The 22,378-nt window shown below is 32.9% G+C and overlaps 1 protein-coding gene across 1 annotated transcript; it reads right to left on the bottom strand.

The window, feature by feature from the left end:
- Positions 1–1,076: 1,076 nt before the first annotated feature.
- LOC135139653 (odorant receptor 49b-like) lies at positions 1,077–19,596 on the bottom strand. Its single transcript, XM_064069953.1, has 6 exons — positions 19,482–19,596; positions 7,579–7,699; positions 1,545–2,382; positions 1,387–1,491; positions 1,181–1,336; positions 1,077–1,133 (listed from the first exon to the last, which is right to left on the bottom strand). The coding sequence occupies exons 1-6, from the start codon at positions 19,594–19,596 to the stop codon at positions 1,077–1,079; spliced, it is 1,392 nt and encodes a 463-aa protein (XP_063926023.1).
- Between the last annotated feature and the right edge of the window lie 2,782 nt (positions 19,597–22,378).

The following is a 22,378-nucleotide window of genomic DNA, read 5'->3' as shown; positions in this document are numbered from 1 at the left end:
AAATTTTTGCCAAGATAATGAACTCCGCGTCCTTTGTTGAAAGCTGTGACATCAAACCCAATTTTAAGTGCAACAATGGCAAGAAAATTTTGTTACGCTCAACTAGTGGCGGGTGGTTTATGTTCTTTTGGCCCCGGAAATTGCTGCTCTCTTGGTGGTCATATAGTGGCAATTTTTTCTTCGACCGCTCCGCTCACAGTGAAACCAAGCAGAACTATCATTCATAACTTTGTTTACATTTTCTGAAATAATTCAGATTTTGATAAATTCACACCCTGAACTGAGTTAAAAAAAATTATATTATTTTTTAAATTTCTGTTTCACAGAAAAATCGTGTATACGTTAAAAGCGTAAAATAACTTCATCGCTAATTTGGGGTTACTCAAAACATCATCTTCCAACCACAAAAATATCATCTTGCACTCTTAGTACATAAATTACTGTCGTAGTCACTTTCCAAGATACTGGAAGCAAAGAGTTGATTAAAACCAGAAAATGTGCTTACAAAGTTAACCACGAGGCAATAGAGATAAACGTGTAGGTACAAAATAATCCCTAAATATAAATAAAATCGTAAATATTCAGATTTTTTTAGAACTTCGACAGGATGTTCCAAAAAAATTTTCTGATTTGAAGAAGAAAAAATTATCCCTGTGGCTGAAAGCTAAAACCCGTCATATTTTCGGTCATACAAAGATTTTTTGTTTTCCATAAGACATTATAAAAATATATTCATCAATTTTTTCGCTGGCAGGACATATGCTGTCATATATATATCTAATAAGTAATTTTTTGTTAAATATCCATCATTATTCTTTTTTTCAAAGTATTTGACATGTTTACATATGTTTATATTATGAAATTGATGGTAATTATTTTAAATAAAAATTTATTTCAGTGATCTTTTGAAAATCGAAATTAATAAAAAAAAATATTTCACTTTAGTTTTATTGCAGTACAATTAAAATAAATAATAAGAATAAGAGACTATATAAATAAATCATTACAAACACACTTACATATTAATTAACATATTTAACAACTAGTTGTGTTATTACTGTACATTAGATCACTTGCTACTGTTCATTAACTTGATGTAAAACAGCAAAATACGACCAGGACGTTCGCATTATCTGCAAAAAAAGTCTAAAACCGTTACTAAATCAATAAACTTACTTACCTTCACAAATGTGTCCAGCGTAAGATAAAACAAGTTCAAAGCCGATACTTTAATTGGCTTTTGACACCTCAAAATAAAAAATACCACATTCTTTTGTACTTCTAGAGAGGCATCGGTCCAGTCTGACTCGAAAACAGCATAAGGAATGTTACTGCTCTGCAAAAAAGTTCAGCTTTCAAAAACTCTACATTCAAGTAAATATTTACCTTAATTTCCACTTCATTACCGAACCAGCAGTACATGAAAATTTCAACCACGACGGCATTTCCATAAAATAAACAAGAATAAAACTCACTGCTGAAGGCAGCAACCTTGAAGCAAAAGTTTTATACGAAGAACTAAAATTCAAAGATTAGTATCATACCACTGTTAGTTGAAACATCGTCATTCCAATAGAGATAGCACTAACGAAAAATTGGACTAGAACTATCCAGTTGAAAAACTGGTTGGAATTTCCAACAAATCTCAAGATAGCTTTGTGATGTTGTACACAACTTATCAACCTAGCATTAACATCAGCAAATTCATGAATGTGTCTCAAATCATCACACAAAATGTCGCACTGTGCCCCTATGTACATATTCAAAGCAGCAATCAATGTATCAATATTCAAATTAACTATACAAATAAAACACACGCTGGCCATTTGATAAACATAAGTCATTTCATAGAACGGCGAAATTTTGGAATTCCACGGATACCAAGCTAAAAACGGCAGTCGATGCTCCTGTACCGACTTGTCGAGGAATGGAAACGTCGCCCAGAAGAAAATGGCACCCATAGTCATCGAACTAAACACAGTGTAGACCATTTTCCACGAGTTCAAACTGGGTTCAACTATGTCTTTCTGTCTCAAGTTCTTCGGCTGAAACATGTCGCCATTGAGGGTCACCATTAGTTGCTTGAGGATTTTCATATTTTGAATGAGGTAATATGATTTCAAAATGGCGAGCATTTCGGTAAGTGAGACAAATATGGTGGCCGTCAGTGCCTCCAGATCGTCTAGAATGTAGATGATGTTGAACGATTGAAAGAAGTTGTGGCCGTAGACGAAGGTCAAAATGGAAACGATAGCGTAGAGGGTGTAGAAGTTGAATTTGTAGGTTTCGTCACCTGCAGGCCACAAGCCGGCTATTTTTAGCATGATTATGTTCCGTTTGATCGTCAGTTTCCAGTCGAAGGTGTCCATTACGAACTGTAGTCTGAAAGATTAATAATAAATTGGTGTTACTGAATTATCCTTTTTTGAATTAATTGACGTATTTGGGTTTTTCTAAATAAATATACCTGAAAATTAGTGCCTTGACGTATATTGTTGAAGTGAAGTGAAGAGTGTGAACACGAAATGACAACAAGTTGTCAGAAACCCATGTATTTCATATTTATTGTCAAATTTATCATGAACGTTCGTCTCGACACGATTTCCTGAAATTTTTCTCAAGATATTGCAACAATCCGCCTAACTGCGATTTTTTAAATTCATCATTTTTTGAAGTAGGTAAAAACTCTACTATTTGCTAAGATAAGACTGATTTTGGCAAATGACATACCTTCTAAAGAAATAGAGGGCGGGTGGGCGGGCTAGTATTGTGAAGAAAAGACTGATTTTGGAAAATGACGTACACTCTATGGTGACCAAATTTGAATTAAAATTTCGCCCGGAAAAAAAACAACGGCTCGAAATCGCATTTGAATAATTTAAATTTGAAAAAATAATTAATTAAGAAAACATAGGCAACCATGTGCAAGTTTAGTTCTTTCTGGTAGTTGGTAGCTCTCCTAGGAAATTTCTGGGTAGTATCTAGTGAAAGGGTTGGTAGGGAAGTACGCTTACTGTTGTGTTTGTTTGGTGTGAGTGAAACCACGCGGTAAGGAAGCTAGATTAAGTTTAGTTGATTTGGTAGTTAGAAAAAATTGGTCTCAAGAGTTTAGACAGTACTTCCCTCGCTGTCGGAAACTTGACGACTGCATGCCTATTGTGTTTTTTTTTCATTATATTTTTGTAGTGGGAATTTAAAAAAAAATGCGATGACGTCATCAACATTTTTGCAATGACACGTATATCAGTTGGGATGGATGTAGTGTAATACTAAGAATAAGATTATTGTATTCCCAAATTTTCTGGAAAATGAATTGGGTCGTTTTGAATATTGATTTGTAATAATCAATAAAATAACGAAACAATTTACTCACGTATACGGCGCCGGCGTATACTAGGAGAGGCAACTGAAAATCGTTTATGTATAAGCATTCTTAATTTAAGACGACAAGCGTAACATAGCATACGTGAGAGTCAAACAGAGAAACTGTAAACAAAATCGATGGTCGTCTAGAGTTTTTTATTGCTTCGACTTCCGCTTATTATATAAAACATTGGGTTTTATTTTAACTTTTGACGGTGGAATTCACAATTGGTTGATTATAAACATGTCTATACTACATTCGCGGAAACTAGTCAGCGCACAAAACAAATGCACGTCTGTAATGTTAAAGTAAATATAAATAAGCGTGCTACCCTTATGTTACAACCGAGTTTTTACTTTACAAAATTTTGTGTCTACCAAATTGGGTTGGTGCAATGTATTACTAATAATAAGTGTTGCCTTTAATTTAATCAATAAAATAAATTGACTTCATTAATTTTTTTGAGCCACCTCTTAAGCAAATCTAAAAAATATGAATGGTAATGATAAATCACAAGTACAAACTCATCATATTTTTTGCATTTTAGATAGGACTTATTCAGCAAAATTTAGGTGTGACGTCATCAATTTTTTTAGGGGGGATGAACAAATACATTTTGAACAAAAGTTTACCATGCTTATGATAACTCTAAAATATCTCCAAGATTGCAAAGCATTCGGTTTTGTAATTCCTGATTAAATCAATAAAATAAATTCACGCATTCATTAATTTTTTTGAGTCACCTTTATATGCAAATCCAAAAATATGAATGGAATGATAAATCACAAGTACAGACTCATCATATTTTTAACATTTTAGATAGGATTTATTCACCAAATTTTAGGGTGACGTCATCAATTTTTTTAGGGGGGCTGAGCAAATAAATTCGGTTCTGTAATTCCTGATTAAATCAATAAAATAAATTGACGCATTCATTAATTTTTTTCAGTCACCCTGTACATGCAAATCGAAAAAAATCGAATGAAATGATAAATCACAAGAAGAGACTCACCATATTTTGTACATTTTAGATAGGATTTATTCAGCAAAATTTTGTGGTGGCGTCATAAATTTTTTAGGAGGGACGACCAAATACATTTTGATCAAAAATTTACCATGCTTATGATAATTTTAAAACATCTTCAAGATTTCAAAGCATTCGGTTTTGTAGTTCCTGAGTAAATCAATAAAATAAATTTTGCGCATTCATTAATTTTTTTGAGTCACCCTGTATATGCAAATCCAAAAAATATGAATGGAGTGATATATCATAAGTACAGACGCATCATATTTTGTACATTTTAGATAGGATTTATTCGGCAAACTTTTGAGCTGACGGCATCAAGTTTTTGGAGATTTATGATGCTCTTTAGAGCCTTAAAACATTTGCAACATTTCAAAACATTCGGGTTAGCAGATTCAAAATTAAATTGCAAAATGTTGTTTTATAATTTTGATTTTTTTTCCAAAAATCTGGACGTTTCGGGTAAAAACTCAATTCGGAGTCGTAAACGACATGTGTAGGACTATGTTATTTTATACAATTTAAGACCCATTTACTATGTACAATTTTGAAGTGACGTCATCGCATTAGTGGTGCGGATGATTAGACAAATTTTGGTTAGCGTTTTACCATCTACATGATATTTTTATTTTTTTTATTTATTTTTTTTTTATTTTATTGATTAACGTTACCCAACAGGCCGGAGGCCCAGTTACAGGGTAACGGGGGACATACACAACACCCAGAGCAGGGCGGGAATCGAACCCACGACCCAAGGTGTGGCAGGCAAGCGCGATGCTACCTAACCCACCCGGGTCCTCCTCGGTATATTCCTAATATAAGTACAAAATTTCGTAACAATCGGTCTAGTACTTTCGGAGATTATCTGTCTAATAAAAATCCGGGACGGCAGACAGACGGACAGACGGACAGACAGACGGACAGACAAACGGACAGACAGACGGAAATGAGAGACCTATTTCTTCATCTTTTAGGGGTCATGAAAGATCGAGAAAACGTAAAAGTAGAGAGTCGGCCGTCGGACTCGATTACAATACTTCCTTTGCTTACGCTCGGGAAGTAAAAAGGAAACATACAGCCTTTTTTTAACGAAAACTGATCGTATTGATGAGGATGCCACAGTTTCCCCAACAAGCGTAGCTATTTCTTGCGGTTTTTTCCAAGCAGAAATATGCGAATTTTCGACCGATGCTGACACATTGAGTAAAATTTGTTTTATTGTTTGTCAATTCACAGTTCATGTTAGGATTTTAATCGTTACTGGTTCTAACACAATTTAACAGTCATGAAATTGTTCAGATAAAGCACTTGCTAAGAGATTTCTTGAGATTCACGTAGTCAGCACTCATCCTTCATTTTTCGAGTTATAAATAAGGTTTCTGGATGCTTATACTGAAGTGTTACATTATAACACTTCTTAATTCCTCATGCAAGATTGCTAATAGTTCATTTACAGCAGTTAATTTAAGCTAACGTTGTCCCACTTTGGGAAAATGACCGTGGAAAGTACGGTAGAATTCATAATATCGTGGACTGAGGGTAGGGGGGAATAATAGTTATCAACTAGACATCAGCGAGACCGTAGTTGTCGCGACGCGGGATGCATTTTGTGTTTATTTATCATGCGTTTGTTTGGGATAAGTTGGGGACAGTCCACGAAACTCTCAAAGCTAATTGTTTTAAGTAACCAGCCACTTGAATCATGGCATAATTTAACATCCTGTAAATTTTTTGTTTGAATCGTTGATAAAGTGTGGCATAATTTAACATCATGTAAATTCTTTTTTGTATTGTTGATAGAGTGACATAAATTATGAGTTTCCCTTGGATATCGCCAAATTCAGGAAATTTTAAGTTTAACCAAAATAAATGCGTGGGGCCGTGTGAGGCACAGACGGGGTGTCGAGTCGACTTTGCGTGAAGGTTTACCTGTAATTCCAGATTTTAATTCAGATATTTCTTTGTTTTATTAAATTTGTGATATTCAAATGTTTGCATTGATTCAGAACGTTTAATTTTAGTTCATTCAAAGTTAGGCAAGTTTTTTTTTTTGTAGCTGAGAACTAAGAGACCTTCAACCTGCACAACTTAGCCGCAGCTTTTTTTTTCCTTTTGTTGGTCAATGGAGGAAGAAACTATTCTGTGTCCTCCATATATTTTGTGTTTTATTTAGTGGTACTTTTCCAACCTTGTGGTCCACCACTTGCATCTGAATGCATTCCGCCACAAAAAAAAAAAAACAAACACAATATAGGGTTCCATTTGGTTAGACGATCACAGATAAGGCTAAATTTTTGAATTTTTGAATTTTTCGCTGGCTTTCAATTTTGTTTTCACATGCCATTTTAAGGCGGGGTTATCAGAACTTCGAGAAAATAGGGGGCAGGTGGGCGGGGCTAGTATTTGCTAAGATAAAACTGATTTTGGAAAATAACATACCTTCGATGAAAATATTTCCTATGTATTATTTAAAATTATCTTTTAAGGTACACTTTGATCAAGAAGATTTCATGTACGACTTGAAGTTAAAAAAGATCCTTGTACTTAAATATTTTAAAGGCCAAGATTTTAAAAATAAAGCTTTATTTAAAATTATCAGTCCAGAAGAAATAATTAATGAAAAAAAATCAAAATTCAAAATTTAGAATCCACTGAAAAACAATTATTAAGGCAAATCGAGTGTTTAGGAAACTACTTCAACATTTATTGCAGCACAAAGAAAACGAAATTTATTGTCTAATAAAAAAAAAAATGTCTAAAAGAAAAAATTAACAGTTTAAATTTAGAGAATTTAAAAATAGATGATTAAACTGGTGGTTGCAATTAAATGAGTAATAAACGAAGTTATTGCAAATGCATGAACTAAAATTGGAAGAACCTTAATAAACCAATGGATAAAAGTTTATCTTGAATTTATTTCAACTAAATGCTTTTTTGAAATTTATGTTGCATATTTTTAATACGACTGTTTTATCTGGAGACTTTACATTTTAAAAAAATGTAAAAATGTTATACCGGACGAAAGCATACTAAGAAGAAATTGAAGAATTTAAGAAAATTTTTGAGTCACTACCAAAAATCTAACTTTTGTATCTAAATTTAGTCGAGGCAGATGCCAGGATATAAATAAATGACAACAAATTATTTGGGGCACCGACCAAATAGATTTTAATAATTAAAAAAACAATACCCAAATTTGAAAACTTGGATGGTAACTTTATAGTCCGACTCACAGGTGAACATATTTGCTAGGTGCCACATGCCACAACCGTGCCAAAGTGCTACGTTTACTACAACCTCTAATAATACCTCTGAACACCATTAACTTCTCAATAAACAACCAATTTAAAAAGTCTTCAACAAGTGGTCCAACCCTTTATATTCCAGCGCCCGTTTCGTCCGCCCACCAAACGCATGCTCTCTGGCCTCCATCGACCCACCCATCGCCCAGTGCCCATCAAATTTCGCCCATCTGCGTCCCGACTAATTTATTCCAATCGAAAGCGAATCTCGTGCAGCCCAAGAATTCCATTAGGCAAACGTCCGATACAAAAGGCCATAACGGAATGTTGATTACTCTGCCGAGCGCACATCTGGGGCCTTTTTACGCAAAATAATTGAATGCCCCGTTTAAAAAGAGTAATAGTTTATCGTGCAGCAAAAAAGTCATCATCGAAGCGGCTCCCTTGATCCGGTTTGCTGGTACTTCCTTACCGGGCCTTAAGACTTTTAAACTCTCGGAATCTTGTAGTTGCGTCTTGTTGTTGTCGGTTTCTTGCTTCGGCACAAGACGATTTCGCCAAATAACTTTTTAACGAGTAATTAATTTCGTCGACATGTGCGATGGTGCCATATACGGGGTGGAGCCCAAAATGGGCGCAGAAAAAAGTAGGACAATAATGGTCTTAAATTAATTTGGCGAGTGCAGCGGGGTTTTTTCCCGAGTGAAGGTGCACTTCTGTTTATAGAGAAAGAGGGCCGCCTAATATGTGTATAGACAAAAATGGCGCGGTTTTTACGGATTGGAAATGGGAACGGCAGTCAATAAACCGAGATGTTATAAATTAAACATTGTACTTGACGTGTAAGACAGAGGAATATGAAAAATTTATTCTTTGGGATAAAATTAATAATGGGTTGATTAGAGTTAAGCTGCTTATTAAATTTTTCGGCCCACATTGATTTTCTTTGTTGGAGGAGTTCTTTGTTGTATTTCATTAAAATTGAGGAAATTTACGTTTTGTCTTTAAACCTACAATTATTTTTTCAATTAGCTGAGTGAAAGTGGTTATTAGTGTCTTCCTTCATTAAATTCGTTAATAGCTGTGCATTTTTTAGATTTTCTTTACGTTGTAAATAAGAAATGAGACCAGATGCTACCGAGGAAATATTTCTGTTGTAGTTCTAATGGAACCTTCGAGGAAGAAACTTGTAGTAAAATCTGCCACTGCACCAACAAAGTAAGTAAGTGAAATATTTTTTTTTATTCATAGTTAGTGATTGAATTGAGGCATTATAGCTAGTAGTTATATTTAGGAATTCGGACGATTTTTCGTGACGTTACTTTGTACAATTATAACTAGTACAGAATACTAATATACTGCGTATAATATACTTATAGTGGCAGAATCAACTGTACAAATACAAATAACCTTGAAAAGTCGTAGGCACTAATAACAGTCCCACTATATTATTGTACCATCAAAGCAACAGTGACGTATGGGCAACCCACAATACAGTAGTGTAAATGGAATCTAATACACCTATTCATATTACTGCTTCCAAGTGGAAAACCGTTCCAATTTTTTTACTTACACTTCCTTTGAATCAACTTATTATTATGAAAGAAATAAATCTCCAGTTTTATATATGTAAATAGCTACCATTTTTTGCTTTCTATTTACACGATATCTTTATAAGAAATTGTAACTGATGGGAAACACATTTGTTATAAGTATTTATCGAAATAAGCAAAAAGCAGATACGCATACAGTACAGTTAGTTATATTTGACTTCTTTCTTCAATACGCAGTTCACACGGACAATAACTGCATCGATTTCCTGGTACATTTTCTTATAATCTAATATGTCGCAAAAACGATGTGAGAATCGTATCTCAAAACACCGTTGTGTGGCGTAAGCAATAAATTCAATTCTGTGTAAGAATATAAAATGAAAAGTAAGAACCATTTTGTTTATATAAGTCCAGTTTTAATAATGTGTGCTTATTAGTAACTAGTGTATTAAGTAATGCAACATTCCGGTGATTATAAGATTAGATCTCTGTCGTGTCATAATCATAATACAGCAGAAATAGCGTGATAGATTCAATTAAAATTAATATACATTTAACTTGTACGAGTAATTTCATAAATATGCAAATGAAAATTCTTGATTTATGTTTGTTCACGGCTTAAACTACAAAAATTCAAACCACTTTTGTTTTTTGTTAGCATCTAGTTTTGTTTTTATCTACCTAGATCCAGTATTATTGTATATTAATTTAAAATAATAGTGTCAATTAATTGTGCCGTTAGTACTCTTAACAGTGACAAAAAACGTACCTATTTTTTATATGATATCATTTTATAAATGTATTTAGTCATGTTGAAAGAATAACTATCACCAAAATTTTCTACGGTACAATTTTTCTACTCTAAGTAAAATAATTTAGAAAATATAGAAAATAATAATGTAGAAAACATTTTGCCCAATTTAATTAATTGATCTTGCAAAAATAAAACTCTATACACATTCGGATTATTTGTCTTTCTCCACCACTAAAATCTTTACAGCTTTTCTAAAACAGATCGTTGGTTGTTAAGATTATCTAAATTCTAGTGAACAACGTACTCCTTTCCGCAATTTTGTGACTGTCTTCCATATAACGCCTAGGTTTCCAAAACGGTTACACAATAAATACTAAACTATACACCACTGATTAGTCGATGTTGAACAATACAGGTTCGAATGATTTGAGTGGTGGCCTGATTATTTTTGTAGAAATTACTGATCCACGAAGGGTCAATTCTGTCAAAAAGTGTAACATATATTAGAACCAATTTAATTTCAAAAAGGGTCCCTATTTTTCAGATTCTAGATGTTATAAGACGTTGAGAAAACACGAAAGTAGATTTTCGTCGCATGGACCCTATTAGAATACCTCCTTAAGGTTAAGGTTAATTACACAACACTTCCCTCGCCTCTCAACAAATATAGTTTTTGATAGATTTGGAATTCCAGAATTTTCGGGATCATTTTTTCAATTATGGCAATTTTTAGGATTAAAAGAAAAATTAATTTCAAATCGAATATTTCTAAAACCGTAACCATAAACAAACCTTTTTTTATTCCGGAATTTTTGTAGACTTTCAGACAACTTTTTCATGAAAATTTCGACTTTTTTCGACGATTTTTGAAAATTACATAAAGATAGAGTTCGACCTACAGAAGTTATTTTCGGTTTAATTTCTTCGAAAACTCCTACCATTACCAATATATAGAATTAAAAAAAATGACTTTCACGCCAAATATTTATATACCCCAACTTTTTCAAAACTCCAAATTTTCAATACTCCCCACTTATAAAAATTTCGAGATTTTCTCGACCGACTTTGAAATTGCTTATAAATATTTTCTTCTGAATTTCGACCTCATTTCTTCGAAAACTCTTACCAGTTTTCCAGAATTAACTTATGCAAGTACCTGTGTCAATTTTTTGGATTAAAAACATTTGGTTTTCAAACCGGATTATTCTAAAACCCGGCTCTGAAACCATAATTGCTTTAAGTTTCTTATTGTCGAAATAAGTCTACACATATTAAGAAAACAAGGCAAAATTTAGCCCCGCCCACCCGCACTATCTCAATTGTGATGATTTTTACTTCCCGAGCGTAAGCAAAGTATTGTAATCGAGTCCGTCGGCCGACTCTCTACTTTTACGTTTTCTCGATCTTTCATGACCACTAGAAGACGAAGAAATAGGTCTCCCATTTCCGTCTGTCTGTCCGTCTGTCCGTCTGTCCGTCTGTCCGTCTGTCCGTCCGTCTGTCCGTCTGTCCGTCTGTCCGTCTGCCGTCCCGGATTTTTATTAGACAGATAATCTCCGAAAGTACTCGACCGATTGTTGTGAAATTTTGTACTTATATTAAGAATATCATGTAGATGGTAAAACGCTAACCAAAATTTGTCTAATCATCCCCACCACTAATGCGATGACGTCACTTCAAAATTGTACATAGTAAATGGGTTTTCAATTGTATAAAATAACATAGTCCTACACATGTAGTTTACAACTCTGAATCGACTTTTCACCCGAAACGTCCAGATTTTTGGAAAAAAAATCAAAATTATAAAACAACATTTTGAAATTTAATTTTTAATCTGCTAACCAGAATGCTTTGAAATGTTGCAGATGTTTTAAGGCTATAAAGAGCATCATAAATCTTTAGTCAAAAAATATTTGCTTATCCCCTCCAAAAACTTGATGACGTCAGCTCAAAAGTTTGTGGAATAAATCATATCTAAAATGTACAAAATATGATGAGTCTGTACTTGTAATCTATCACTCCATTCACATTTTTTGGATGGATTTGCATATACAGGGTGACTCAAAAAAATTAATGAATGCGTAAATATATGTCGGAGCCTTTATTAAAAAAAAACGAATTTTTGGGCGCTCAGGGTCGTACTACAAGCCACAGCCACAATGATCACCGTCGCCGACATATATTTTATTGATTTAATCAGGAATTACAAAACCGAATGCTCTGAAATCTTGCAGATGTTTTAAGGTCATAAAGAGCATAATAAATGTTTAGTGAAAATATATTTGCTTATCCCCTCCAAAAACTTGATGACGTCAGCTCGAAAGTTTGCCGAATAAATCATATCTAAAATGTACAAAATATGATGAGCCTGTACTTGTCATTTATCACTCCATTCATATTTTTTGGATTTGCATATACATAGTGACTCAAAAAAATTAATGAATGCGTAAATATATTTTATTGATTTAATCAGGAACTACAAAACGGAATGCTCTGACATCTTGCAGATATTTTAAGGTTATAAAGAGCATAATAAATGTTTAGTCAAAATATATTTGCTTATCCCCTCCAAAAACTTGATGACGTCAGCTCGAAAATTTGCCGAATAAATCATATCTAAAATGTACAAAATATGATCAGTCTGTACTTGTGATCTATCACTCCATTCATATTTTTTGGATTTACATATACAGGGTGATTCAAGAAAATAAATGAAAGCGTAAATTTATTTTACTGATTTACTCAGGAACTACAAAACCGAATGCTTCGAAATCTTGAAGATATTTTAAAATTATCATAAGCATGGTAAATTTTTGATCAAAATGTATTTGGTCGTCCCCCCTAAAAAATGTATGACGTCACCACAAAATTTTGCTGAATAAATCCTATCTAAAATGTACAAAATATGGTGAGTCTCTTCTTGTGATTTATCATTCCATTCAAATTTTTTCGATTTGCATATACAGGTGACTCAAAAAAATTAATGAATGCGTAAATTTATTTTATTGATTTAATCAGGAACTACAAAACCGAATGCTTTGAAATCTTGGGAATATTTTAAAGTTATTATAAGCATGGTAAACTTTTGTTCAAAATGTATTTGTTCATCCCTCCTAAAAAAAGTGATGACGTCACCCTTAAATTTTGCTGAATAAATTCTATCTAAAATGCAAAAAGTATGATGAGTTTGTACTTGTGATTTATCATTCCATTCATATTTTTTAGATTTTCTTAAGAGGTGGTTCAAAAAAATTAATGAAGTCAATTTATTTTATTGATTAAATTAAAGGCAACACTTATTATTAGTATTACACCCCAAACAACCCAATTTGGTAGACACAAAATTTGTTAAAGGAAAAACTCGGTTGAAACATAAGGGTAGCACGCTTATTTACATCGACTTTAACATTACAGACCTGCATTTGTTTTATGCGTTCACTTGGTTCCGCGAATGTGAAATAGACATGTTTATAATCAACCAATTGTGAATTTCACCGTCAAGAATTAAAATAAAACCCAATGTTTTATATAATAAGCGGAAGTCGAAGCAATAAAACCGATGGTCGTTTTGTTTACAGTTTCTCTGTTTGACTCTCACGTATGCTGTTACGCTTGTCATCTTAAATTAAGAATGTTTATACATAAACGATTTTCAGTTGCCTTTCATATTACTAGACAGCGGATTTTTGTCGGGCTACGTCACGTTTAATCGGTACTAATTCCATAAATATAATTAACGATTTATTAATCAAACGGCTAAGTAAATGAGAACGGGAATTAACAGCAGAGTGCAACGAAACAGCGTTATTCTAATCTCAAATAAACGAAGTGCAGTCCGCAACCGCAATGAATTCGCATCCCGTACGAGCCGTACCGAGTTTGGCCTTGCCTAGCCCGACAGAAATCCGCTCTCTAGATATTACACACCGACGCCGTATACGTGAGTAAATTGTTTCGTTATTTTATTGATTATAAGAAATCAATATTCAAAACGACCCAATTCATTTTCCCGAAGATTTGGGAATACAATAATTTTATTCTTAGTATTACACTACATCTATCCCAACTGATATACGTGTCCTTGCAATGTTGATGACGTCATCACAATTTTTTTTTAAATTCCCACTACAAAAATGTAATGAGAAAAAAAATACAATAGGCATGCAGTCGTCAAGTTTCCGACAGCGAGGGAAGTACTGTCTAAACTCTTTAGACCAATTTTTTTTGTTTATCGTGAGCCAAGGGAGCGGAGTTTAACTGCAAAATTCTTATAAATTAAAAATATGTTTTTGAGGATCATGTTGTTCAAAGGATACTATGCATATTTAGAAAAAAATAGAGCCAAAGATTAGGCCCCACCCATACCCGCCCCGATCTGAATTCTCAATTGTGATGAATTTTTCATTCGTTGTCACATCAAAGGGCGGGGCTTAATTGCAAGATCCATATTTGTTCACAAGAATTTACCATTTTAAAAATGTTTTAAGGTTCTTGTTCTGAAAAGACGACTACGTTTCTTAAGAAAAAAGGCAAAATATACGTAGTAGTGGGTCGAATCCCAAAATTTTCCATGGTAACATTTTCAAAAACTCAGTTATGAGATGATCCTCCAAATCGTCAAAAGTGGTATTGTTGTGGATTTCGATCTCCAGAAGTTACTTCCTGCCTCATTTCTTCGAAAACTCCTACAATTTTCCAGAATGACCCTACGAAATATGGCAATTTTAATAATTTTTTAAAACAATTGACTTTCTAACTTCATGTTCTGGGACCATAAATACGCTGTATTTTTCGAATCAGCACATGGAGATTTATATCGCAGAATGTTTTGTGGATTTTTAGACAACTTTTTCGAAAACTCAATTTTTCATGAAAATTTCGACTTTTTTCGACCACCTTTGAAAATTGCATAAAGATAGATTTTCCAGAGAAGTTATTTTTCCAAAATCGCCCATTAAGGTATAGCAATATTTAGAATTTTTTATAAAATTTAACTTTCAAACCAATTATTTTATATAATCTTGCTTTGGACATTGAATATTTAACAGGCTATTATATTTGTGGAATATTTAGGAAACTTTTCCAAACGCCCAGATTTTTAATGCTTTATGAAAATTGCGAAATTTTTTTCGACCACCTTTGAAATTACTTATGAATATTTTTTTCTAGATTTCGGCCTCATTTCTTAGAAAACTCTTACCAATTTTCCAGAATCGCCTTAAGGAAGTATGTAACTATGTAAATTTTTTGGATAAAAAAAAATTGGTTTTCAAACTAGATTTTTCTAAAACCTTGCTCTGGAGCCATAATCACGCTTTAGGAAACTTTTTCAATAACTCAATTTTTCACTCAGCCATGAAAATTTCGACCTTTAAAATTACGCAAAGTGCTATTTCAGTGGATTTCGTCGTCCAGAAGTTACTTTCAGCCTCATTTTTTTTGCAACACTGCTACGATTTTTTCAAAATTTTAATGATTTTTGAAAATAGTTGACTTTCAAACCGAATATTTCTAAAATCTTTAAAAAAATTTAACCTGTTTATGGTTCCTGAGAAAATCTTACTCAGGAATCATAAACAGGCTAAGTTTTTCGAATTAGCACGTTGCGATCTAAAATTCTTTAATTCGTATCATTTTTCCAGAATCGCTTAATGAAACAAACTTTAAAAAAAAATGTCTAACGAGATAACTGTTTCTAAAATCTTGCTTGGAACTTCAATTTTTCATGAAAATTTTGATTTTTTCGACCACATTTGAAAATTACATAAAGATAGATTTCGACCTACAAAATCGCTCATTGAGAGCAATTTTTAGGATATTTTAAAGAATATATAATCGTGTTCTCGCTATAAACATTAAACATTCTACCACATTTATGGAATCAGCACATTGAAATTTATATCCTACAATTTTTTTTTTTTTGATATTTAGGAAACTTTTTCATAAGCCTAGATTTTCAATATTCTCCCCTTCTCAAAATTTCGGCATTTTTTCGACCACATTTGAAATTATTTAAGAATATTTTTTTCTACATTTCTACCTCATTTCTTCGAAAACTTTTACCAATTTTCCAAAATCGCCTTATGGAAAAACCTATGCCAATTTTTTGGATAAAAAAAATTGGTTTTCAAACCTGATATTTCTAGAAGCTTGCGCTGGAACCACAATTACCTTGTATTTTGCGAAGTAGTAGGTCGAATCCCAAATTTTTTCTAGGATTTTTAGACTTTCAAAAACTCAATTTTTCACTTACCTATGAAAATTTCGATCTTCTTTAGACCACCTTCAAAATTAGCGAAAGTAATATTTTTGCGGACTTGTTGCTTTCGGGCACAATTCTTCAGCAACTGCTACGATTTTTCCAAAATCGCCCAACGAAATATGGTAATTTTAATGATTCTTCAAAAAAAAAACTTGATTTTAAAATATTTCTAAAATCTTGCTCCGAGAACATAAACATGCTATGCAGAGATCTCGAAATCTACATATATTGCAGAATTTTTTATGGATAGATTTCGATCTCTGGAAGTTATTTTCGGCCTCGTTTCTTCGAAAATTCTTACCATTTTTCCAGAATCACCTAATGCAATTAAAAAAAAAAGTCAAACCGGACAACTATTTAAACATTTTGCTTCGGGCCTATAAACACGCTGTATTTTTCGAAATAGTGCGTCGAGATCTATATCCCAGAATTTTTTGTGGACATTTTAGACAACTTTTTGAAAAGCTGAATTTTTCATGAAAATTTCGACCTTCTCTGGACCACCTTCAAAATTACCAAATGTGGATGTCGATCTCCCGAAGTTACTTGCGGCCTGCTTCTTGGAAAATTCTTACCACTTTTCCAGAATCGCCTTTTAGAAAAAAAAATCAAGCGGGATACTTCTAAAACCTTGTTTTAGAACCATAATCACACAATTTTTTTTTCTAAATTTTAAGACAAAGTTTTTCAAAAACTGAATTTTTGACTTACCTATGAAAATTCGACCTTCTTTAGACCAACTTCAAAATTACCGAAAGTGATATTTTTGCCAATTTCGACCTCATTTCTTTGAAAACACCTACCATTTTTTCAGAATCGTTCATTGAGTAGTAGCAATTTTTAGGAATTTTTAAAAAATTTTACTTTCAACCGAAATATTTATATAATCTAGCTCTGGACAACAAATATTAAACATGGAACTATATTTATAGAATCAGCACAACGAAGTTTATATCCCACAATATTTAGGAAACGTTTTCAAAACCCAGATTTTCAATACTTCCCCTCCCTACGATTTTTCCAAAACCGCCCAACGAAATATGGCAATTGCAATGATTTTTGAAAACAGTTGATTTTCAAACCGAATATTTCTAAAATTTTGCTCCTAGGTCATAAACAAGCTATATTTTTCCAATTAACACTCCGAGATCTATATTGCTGAATTTTTTATGGACAGATTTCGACCTCTGGCAACTATTTTCGGCCTCATTTCATCGAAAATTCAAAATCTCCTAATGAAATTAAAAAAAAAAATGTCAAACCGAATATGCAACTATTTCTAAAATCTTGCTTTGGGGCCATAAATACGGTGTTTTTTTTCGAAATAATGCTTCGAGATATGTGTCCTAGAATTTTTTGTGGACTTTTAGAGAACTATTCCAAATGTTCAATTTTTCATCAATTAAATAATAAAGATAGATTTCTACCAACAGAATTTTTAACTTCATTTCTTCGAAAACTTCTGCCATTTTTTCAGAATCGTTCACTGAGATAGAATTTTTAAGATTTTTTAAAAAATTTTATTTCCAGACCAAACATTTACATAACCTTGCTTTGAACAATAAACATTAAACAGGCTAATATATTTATGAGATCAGCGGGTCGAAATTTATATCCCACAATTTTTTGTGGACATTCAGGAAACTTTTTCAAATCCCAAATTTTCCTAATGAAAATTTCGGGATTTTTTCGACCACCTTTGAAACTACTTGGGAATATTTTTTTTTTAGATTTCGCCCCCAATTTCTTCGAAAACTCTTACCAGTTTTCCAAAATCACCTTATACAGGTATCTATGTCAATTTTTTGGATAAAAATATTTTGGTTTTCAAAATCTTGGTTTGGAACCACATTGTATTTCTCGAAGTGGTGGGTCGAATAGCAAATTTTTTGGATTTTTTTTGAAAAAGCCAATTTTTCACTTATTTATGAAAATTTCGACCTTCTTTGGATCACCTTCAAAATTATCAATTTATATATCTATACAGGGTGCTGAAAAAATGGCGTACCAACTCTAGTTGTTGAGGACTGTTTATGGAACAGAGAAAAAATAATTTAAAAAATCCTTGGGCCCAAATGTGGTTAATTTTTAGAGTTTTTTGATTTATTGGTCTAAATCGATATTTTGTTTCTGGAAGGGAACGTCAAATTGACGTAAGGAATTTTTTATTGATTTTTCCCGAACTTAGACTTGTGAACTATAGTTTTAGAAATTTCCTTCTACCATATAAAAATTTATTGGTAATAAGGAGACGGACAGTAGTACAATTGCAAGAGATAAATATTTACAACTTAAAGTTGTCGCGTGCCGGTATTCCCCAGATGTTAGAAAGCAGAATAATTCAGGTCCGGACAGAGTCTATTGTTACTCACGAACGAAAATGACCATTATTTTATGAGTAAAACTACCTGCTAAATGTTCTCCGACAAATTCGGGTGAACTGGTGTGGGCCATAAATTTTTCTTACCATTGTACTACTGTCCATCTCGTTATTGTCAATAAAATTTTATAGGGTAGAATGAAATTTCCAAAAGTATACATATCTAAATCCTTGAATTTTTTGTGGATTTTTAGGAAACTTTTTCAAAAGCCCAATTTTCTAACACTCCTCCCCTTATGAAAATTATGGCCTTTTTACTTCCTGACCGTAAGCTATGTCCGTGCATCTTGCGAATGGCCACTTTTATGTTTTCTCGACGTTTCGTGACCCCGAAAGTTCGAAAAAAGAAGTTTTCCGCTTCCGCCTGTCTGTCAAATTTTGTATATTAGGAATATCTTGTAGATGGTAAAACGCTAACCAAAATTTGGATAATCATCCCCTCCAACAAATTTATGACGGTCATTTCCAAAAATTCCATTTTAAAATCTCTTTTTCTCTCTTATCTATGTTTATCTTTTTTATAGATCAAATTAAAAAAAGGTGAGAATACGCACGTCTTTATTTATTCGACTGTGCCTTATTTAATTAATAATTTTAGTCCTCTGTTTTGAGACGACACTCATTCATATCAAACAAGTTGGTTAAAAAAGATACAATAAAAACGAAATAACTAAACACTCAAAGTTAAAGCTTGTTATTAAACTGAGAGGCCATTTTTCCGTTGATTGTATGCTTTAAATTTCGCCCCCACGACGCAGAGGCTGCTGGGATATATATAGAAGTTATCATACAAAGAACATCTCAAAATCTGATTTTAAAATTTTTCAAATTTTTTATAAAAATGTTTGATTTGCCTGGTAATGGCACGTATCAACGCACACAATAGCGAGTTCCCGCCTAACTCGCCGCCATCATTCGCGTTGTTTTCCCACAAAACGTGCCTCCGTGTCTTTCAGCCTCCTGCGAGCACTTTTCCGCCGACGTCGTTCCGCAAACTACACGAACCAAACGTGCCATTTTGCCGGCTCGTAAAATTCCAAGCAGCAGTAGCCCTTTGTTGGCACGCAGTAGCAAGTCAGAGTTCACGTCAAGAGAGCCATCGACTTCTTGCAGCCGCTCGTATCAACATTCGGCACGAGCTGGCGCAGACCTGTTTCTCGGTCGATTCGCAGCGTATCTGATGTCGGAGATGAGCATTCTGCTGCAGACAACGTCCGAGAGGTGATTGATTTGTTGTTGGGACATGAAAGCGGCCGTTTTTGCCGTTTTTCTATTCTTTGCAGATGAACCGTTCCGTGCTGAGTAATTTCACACCGCGGTAGTCGCGAGGGGGAAAAAGCGCAAGTGAATGGGGTTGGGTACAGTTAGGCGTTAATTAGGTTTTGTCGGGTGAGAAGGAAGGAGGAAAGAGAGGCAGGAGATGGATTTTGCATGGGGAATTTGCGGTTTTTTCGTCGCAGATAGATTGGTTTTCTTGTCGGGGCGAAGTCTGCGGAAAAACGGATTTCATTTTGTTTTTATTGGGTGTTTTGTTGTGAAGTATCTATTTGCTTTATGAACTGGAATTTTTCTAATAAGTTACTTTTGCACTTTATTCGAAAGTACCACTGACTGACTCATCTAATTTTTCAAACGACCACAGTTCAGAATTCTTCTGAACCAATCAATTGTTACTGGAACTCGTTAGGTAACACATACTGATTTTTTTGTGAATTTTCGTTGAATTAAAAATATGTTTCTGGAAAGAACTGAAGCTGAAGTAGCACACTGATTAAACTAAAGTTCGTCGAATAGTGAACATTTGGTTTTGTGTTTCCAAAAGTGCTTACAGAAAGCCCCCAATAGACTGCTTAGAATTATAATGATGATGATAAGCGGTTTATTGCTGGCTTCCAATAACCAGAAAGTCAATATTCACTATTTGGCAGACTCTACTTTAGCTGCATAGTACAACTGTTCAAGACATTTTCAAAAGTTATTTTACTGTCTTCCGTTAGTTTGGTTTAAGGTTTCATTTTTGAAAAGTAATTTTGGCAGTAATTAAATCATTAAAAAAATAGGTACTTATAATTTTTCTCAGCACGTACCTATTTGTAAATAATATTTCAAATTCAATTTCTTTTACCTTTACGTCTGTCTGTCTGTTGTATGTCTTCTGTGTCGATATTTGTCAGACAGATAGTCTCCAAATGTTTGTATTTTAAAAATATCCAGTACATACTGTAAGTTAATGGTAAAGCACTAACCAAAATTGGTCTGATCGACCCCACCAACAATCTGATGACGTCACCTCAATATTTTTCATGGTAAATGTTTTTTAAAATTTTATATAAATAACAACATACTACTTATGGTTTATGAATCCGCCTTGATTATTTATTCTAGGTGTCCAGATAGTAAAATAACCGAATAAGAGGAACGTAGACCACATTTTTTCTCGAAGTATTGGGAGATCGAACAATCGAAAGGTTGAAATATCGAGCAATCCAATCAAAATATCCAAAAATTGAAAAGTTCCCAAAATTGAAATGTTGAAAAACTAAAGGAAAATAGATAAATATAAAAATTGAAAAATGTTAGAAATCAAATAAGCGAACTGTCAAAACATCGAAACATCAAAAAATCGTAAAATCGAAAATTGAAAAATTCAAAAATGTAAAATTTTAAAAATTAAGAAATTGAAAAATGAAAAATCTGAAAAACATGGAATTTAAAAATTCGAAAAATTGAAAAATAGAAATAATGAAAAACTGGTAAATCGAAAAACTCAGGGAGAAAAAAAAATTGAAGGATCGAAGAACTGAAAAATCGAGTAATTGAAAATTTCCAAAATTCAAAAACTGAAACATCGAGAAATCGAAACTTCAAAAGATCGAAAAATCCAAAAGCCGACAAATCAAAAACTGTGAAATCGAAAGAGGCCAACGGTGGAAAATCGAAAAGTAATAAATTGAAAAATTGTAAACTTTTAAATTTATAAAATTCGATAAATAGAAAAATTGAAAAACCAAAAAATCGAGAAATTGATCAAAAAATCGAAATTTCGAAAAAATTTAAAAATCGATAAATGAAAAATCGAAAAATCTAGAATCTTAAAAATTGGAAAATTAAAATATCGAAGAACTGAAAAATCTTGGAATCGAAGCATTAAAACATCAAGAAAACGAAAAATCGAAAAATGGAAAAAATTCCCAAACCTGAAATGTCGAAAAATGAAAAATGGAAGAAAAATTTAATTGACATGTGTCAAAACTGAAACGTCGAAAAATTGAGAAATCGAAAAATGAATGTCCAAAAATTTTTGCTTTTCAGAAATCGAAAAATTGAAAAATCGAAAATTTGAGGAATTGAAAAACTAAAAATTGAGAAATTGAAAAACCGAGAAAATGAAAAATCGAAAAACTGGGGAATAAAGAAACTCAAAAATCTAAAAGCTGAAATACTCAAAAATTGAGAGATCGAAACTTGAAAAATTGAGAATTCGAAAAATTGAAAAATTAAGATACCGGAAAATTGAAAAATCGGAAAATCGAAACATCAAAAAATCGAAACATTGAAAAATCGCAAAAATAGAAGAATGGAAAAACTGAAAAAGTCGAGTAACTGAAAATCGAAAAGACGAAAAATTGGAAAATCAAATAGCCAAAAAATCGGAAAACTGGGAAATCGTAAAGTGGAAACATCAAAAAACTTAAAAACTGAAGCATCGAGAAATCGAAACTTCAAACGATCGAAAAATCCAAAAGCCGACAAATCAAAAAATTGGAAAACTGTGAAATCGAAAGAGGCCAACTGTGGA

This window comes from Zophobas morio, unplaced genomic scaffold, assembly GCF_036711695.1.
Source record: "Zophobas morio isolate AGI-343-1 ecotype UQ-CSIRO unplaced genomic scaffold, CSIRO_AGI_Zmor_V1 ptg000031l, whole genome shotgun sequence".
NCBI lineage: Eukaryota > Metazoa > Arthropoda > Insecta > Coleoptera > Tenebrionidae > Zophobas > Zophobas morio.
Note: the sequence above shows the minus strand (reverse complement) of the source record. Positions and strands in the feature narration are given on the sequence as shown.

What these genes read in the sequence shown, in the direction of transcription:
- LOC135139653 (XM_064069953.1), bottom strand. Translation starts at nt 19,596, where the DNA reads ATGGCACGTTTGGTTCGTGTAGTTTGCGGAACGACGTCGGCGGAAAAG. An exon ending in CGATGTTTCAACTAACAGTG is followed by an intron (nt 1,492 to 1,544) that starts GTATGATACTAA and finishes TTTTGCTTCAAG; the next exon opens with GTTGCTGCCTTCAGCAGTGA. An exon ending in GTAATGAAGTGGAAATTAAG is followed by an intron (nt 1,337 to 1,386) that starts GTAAATATTTAC and finishes ACTTTTTTGCAG; the next exon opens with AGCAGTAACATTCCTTATGC.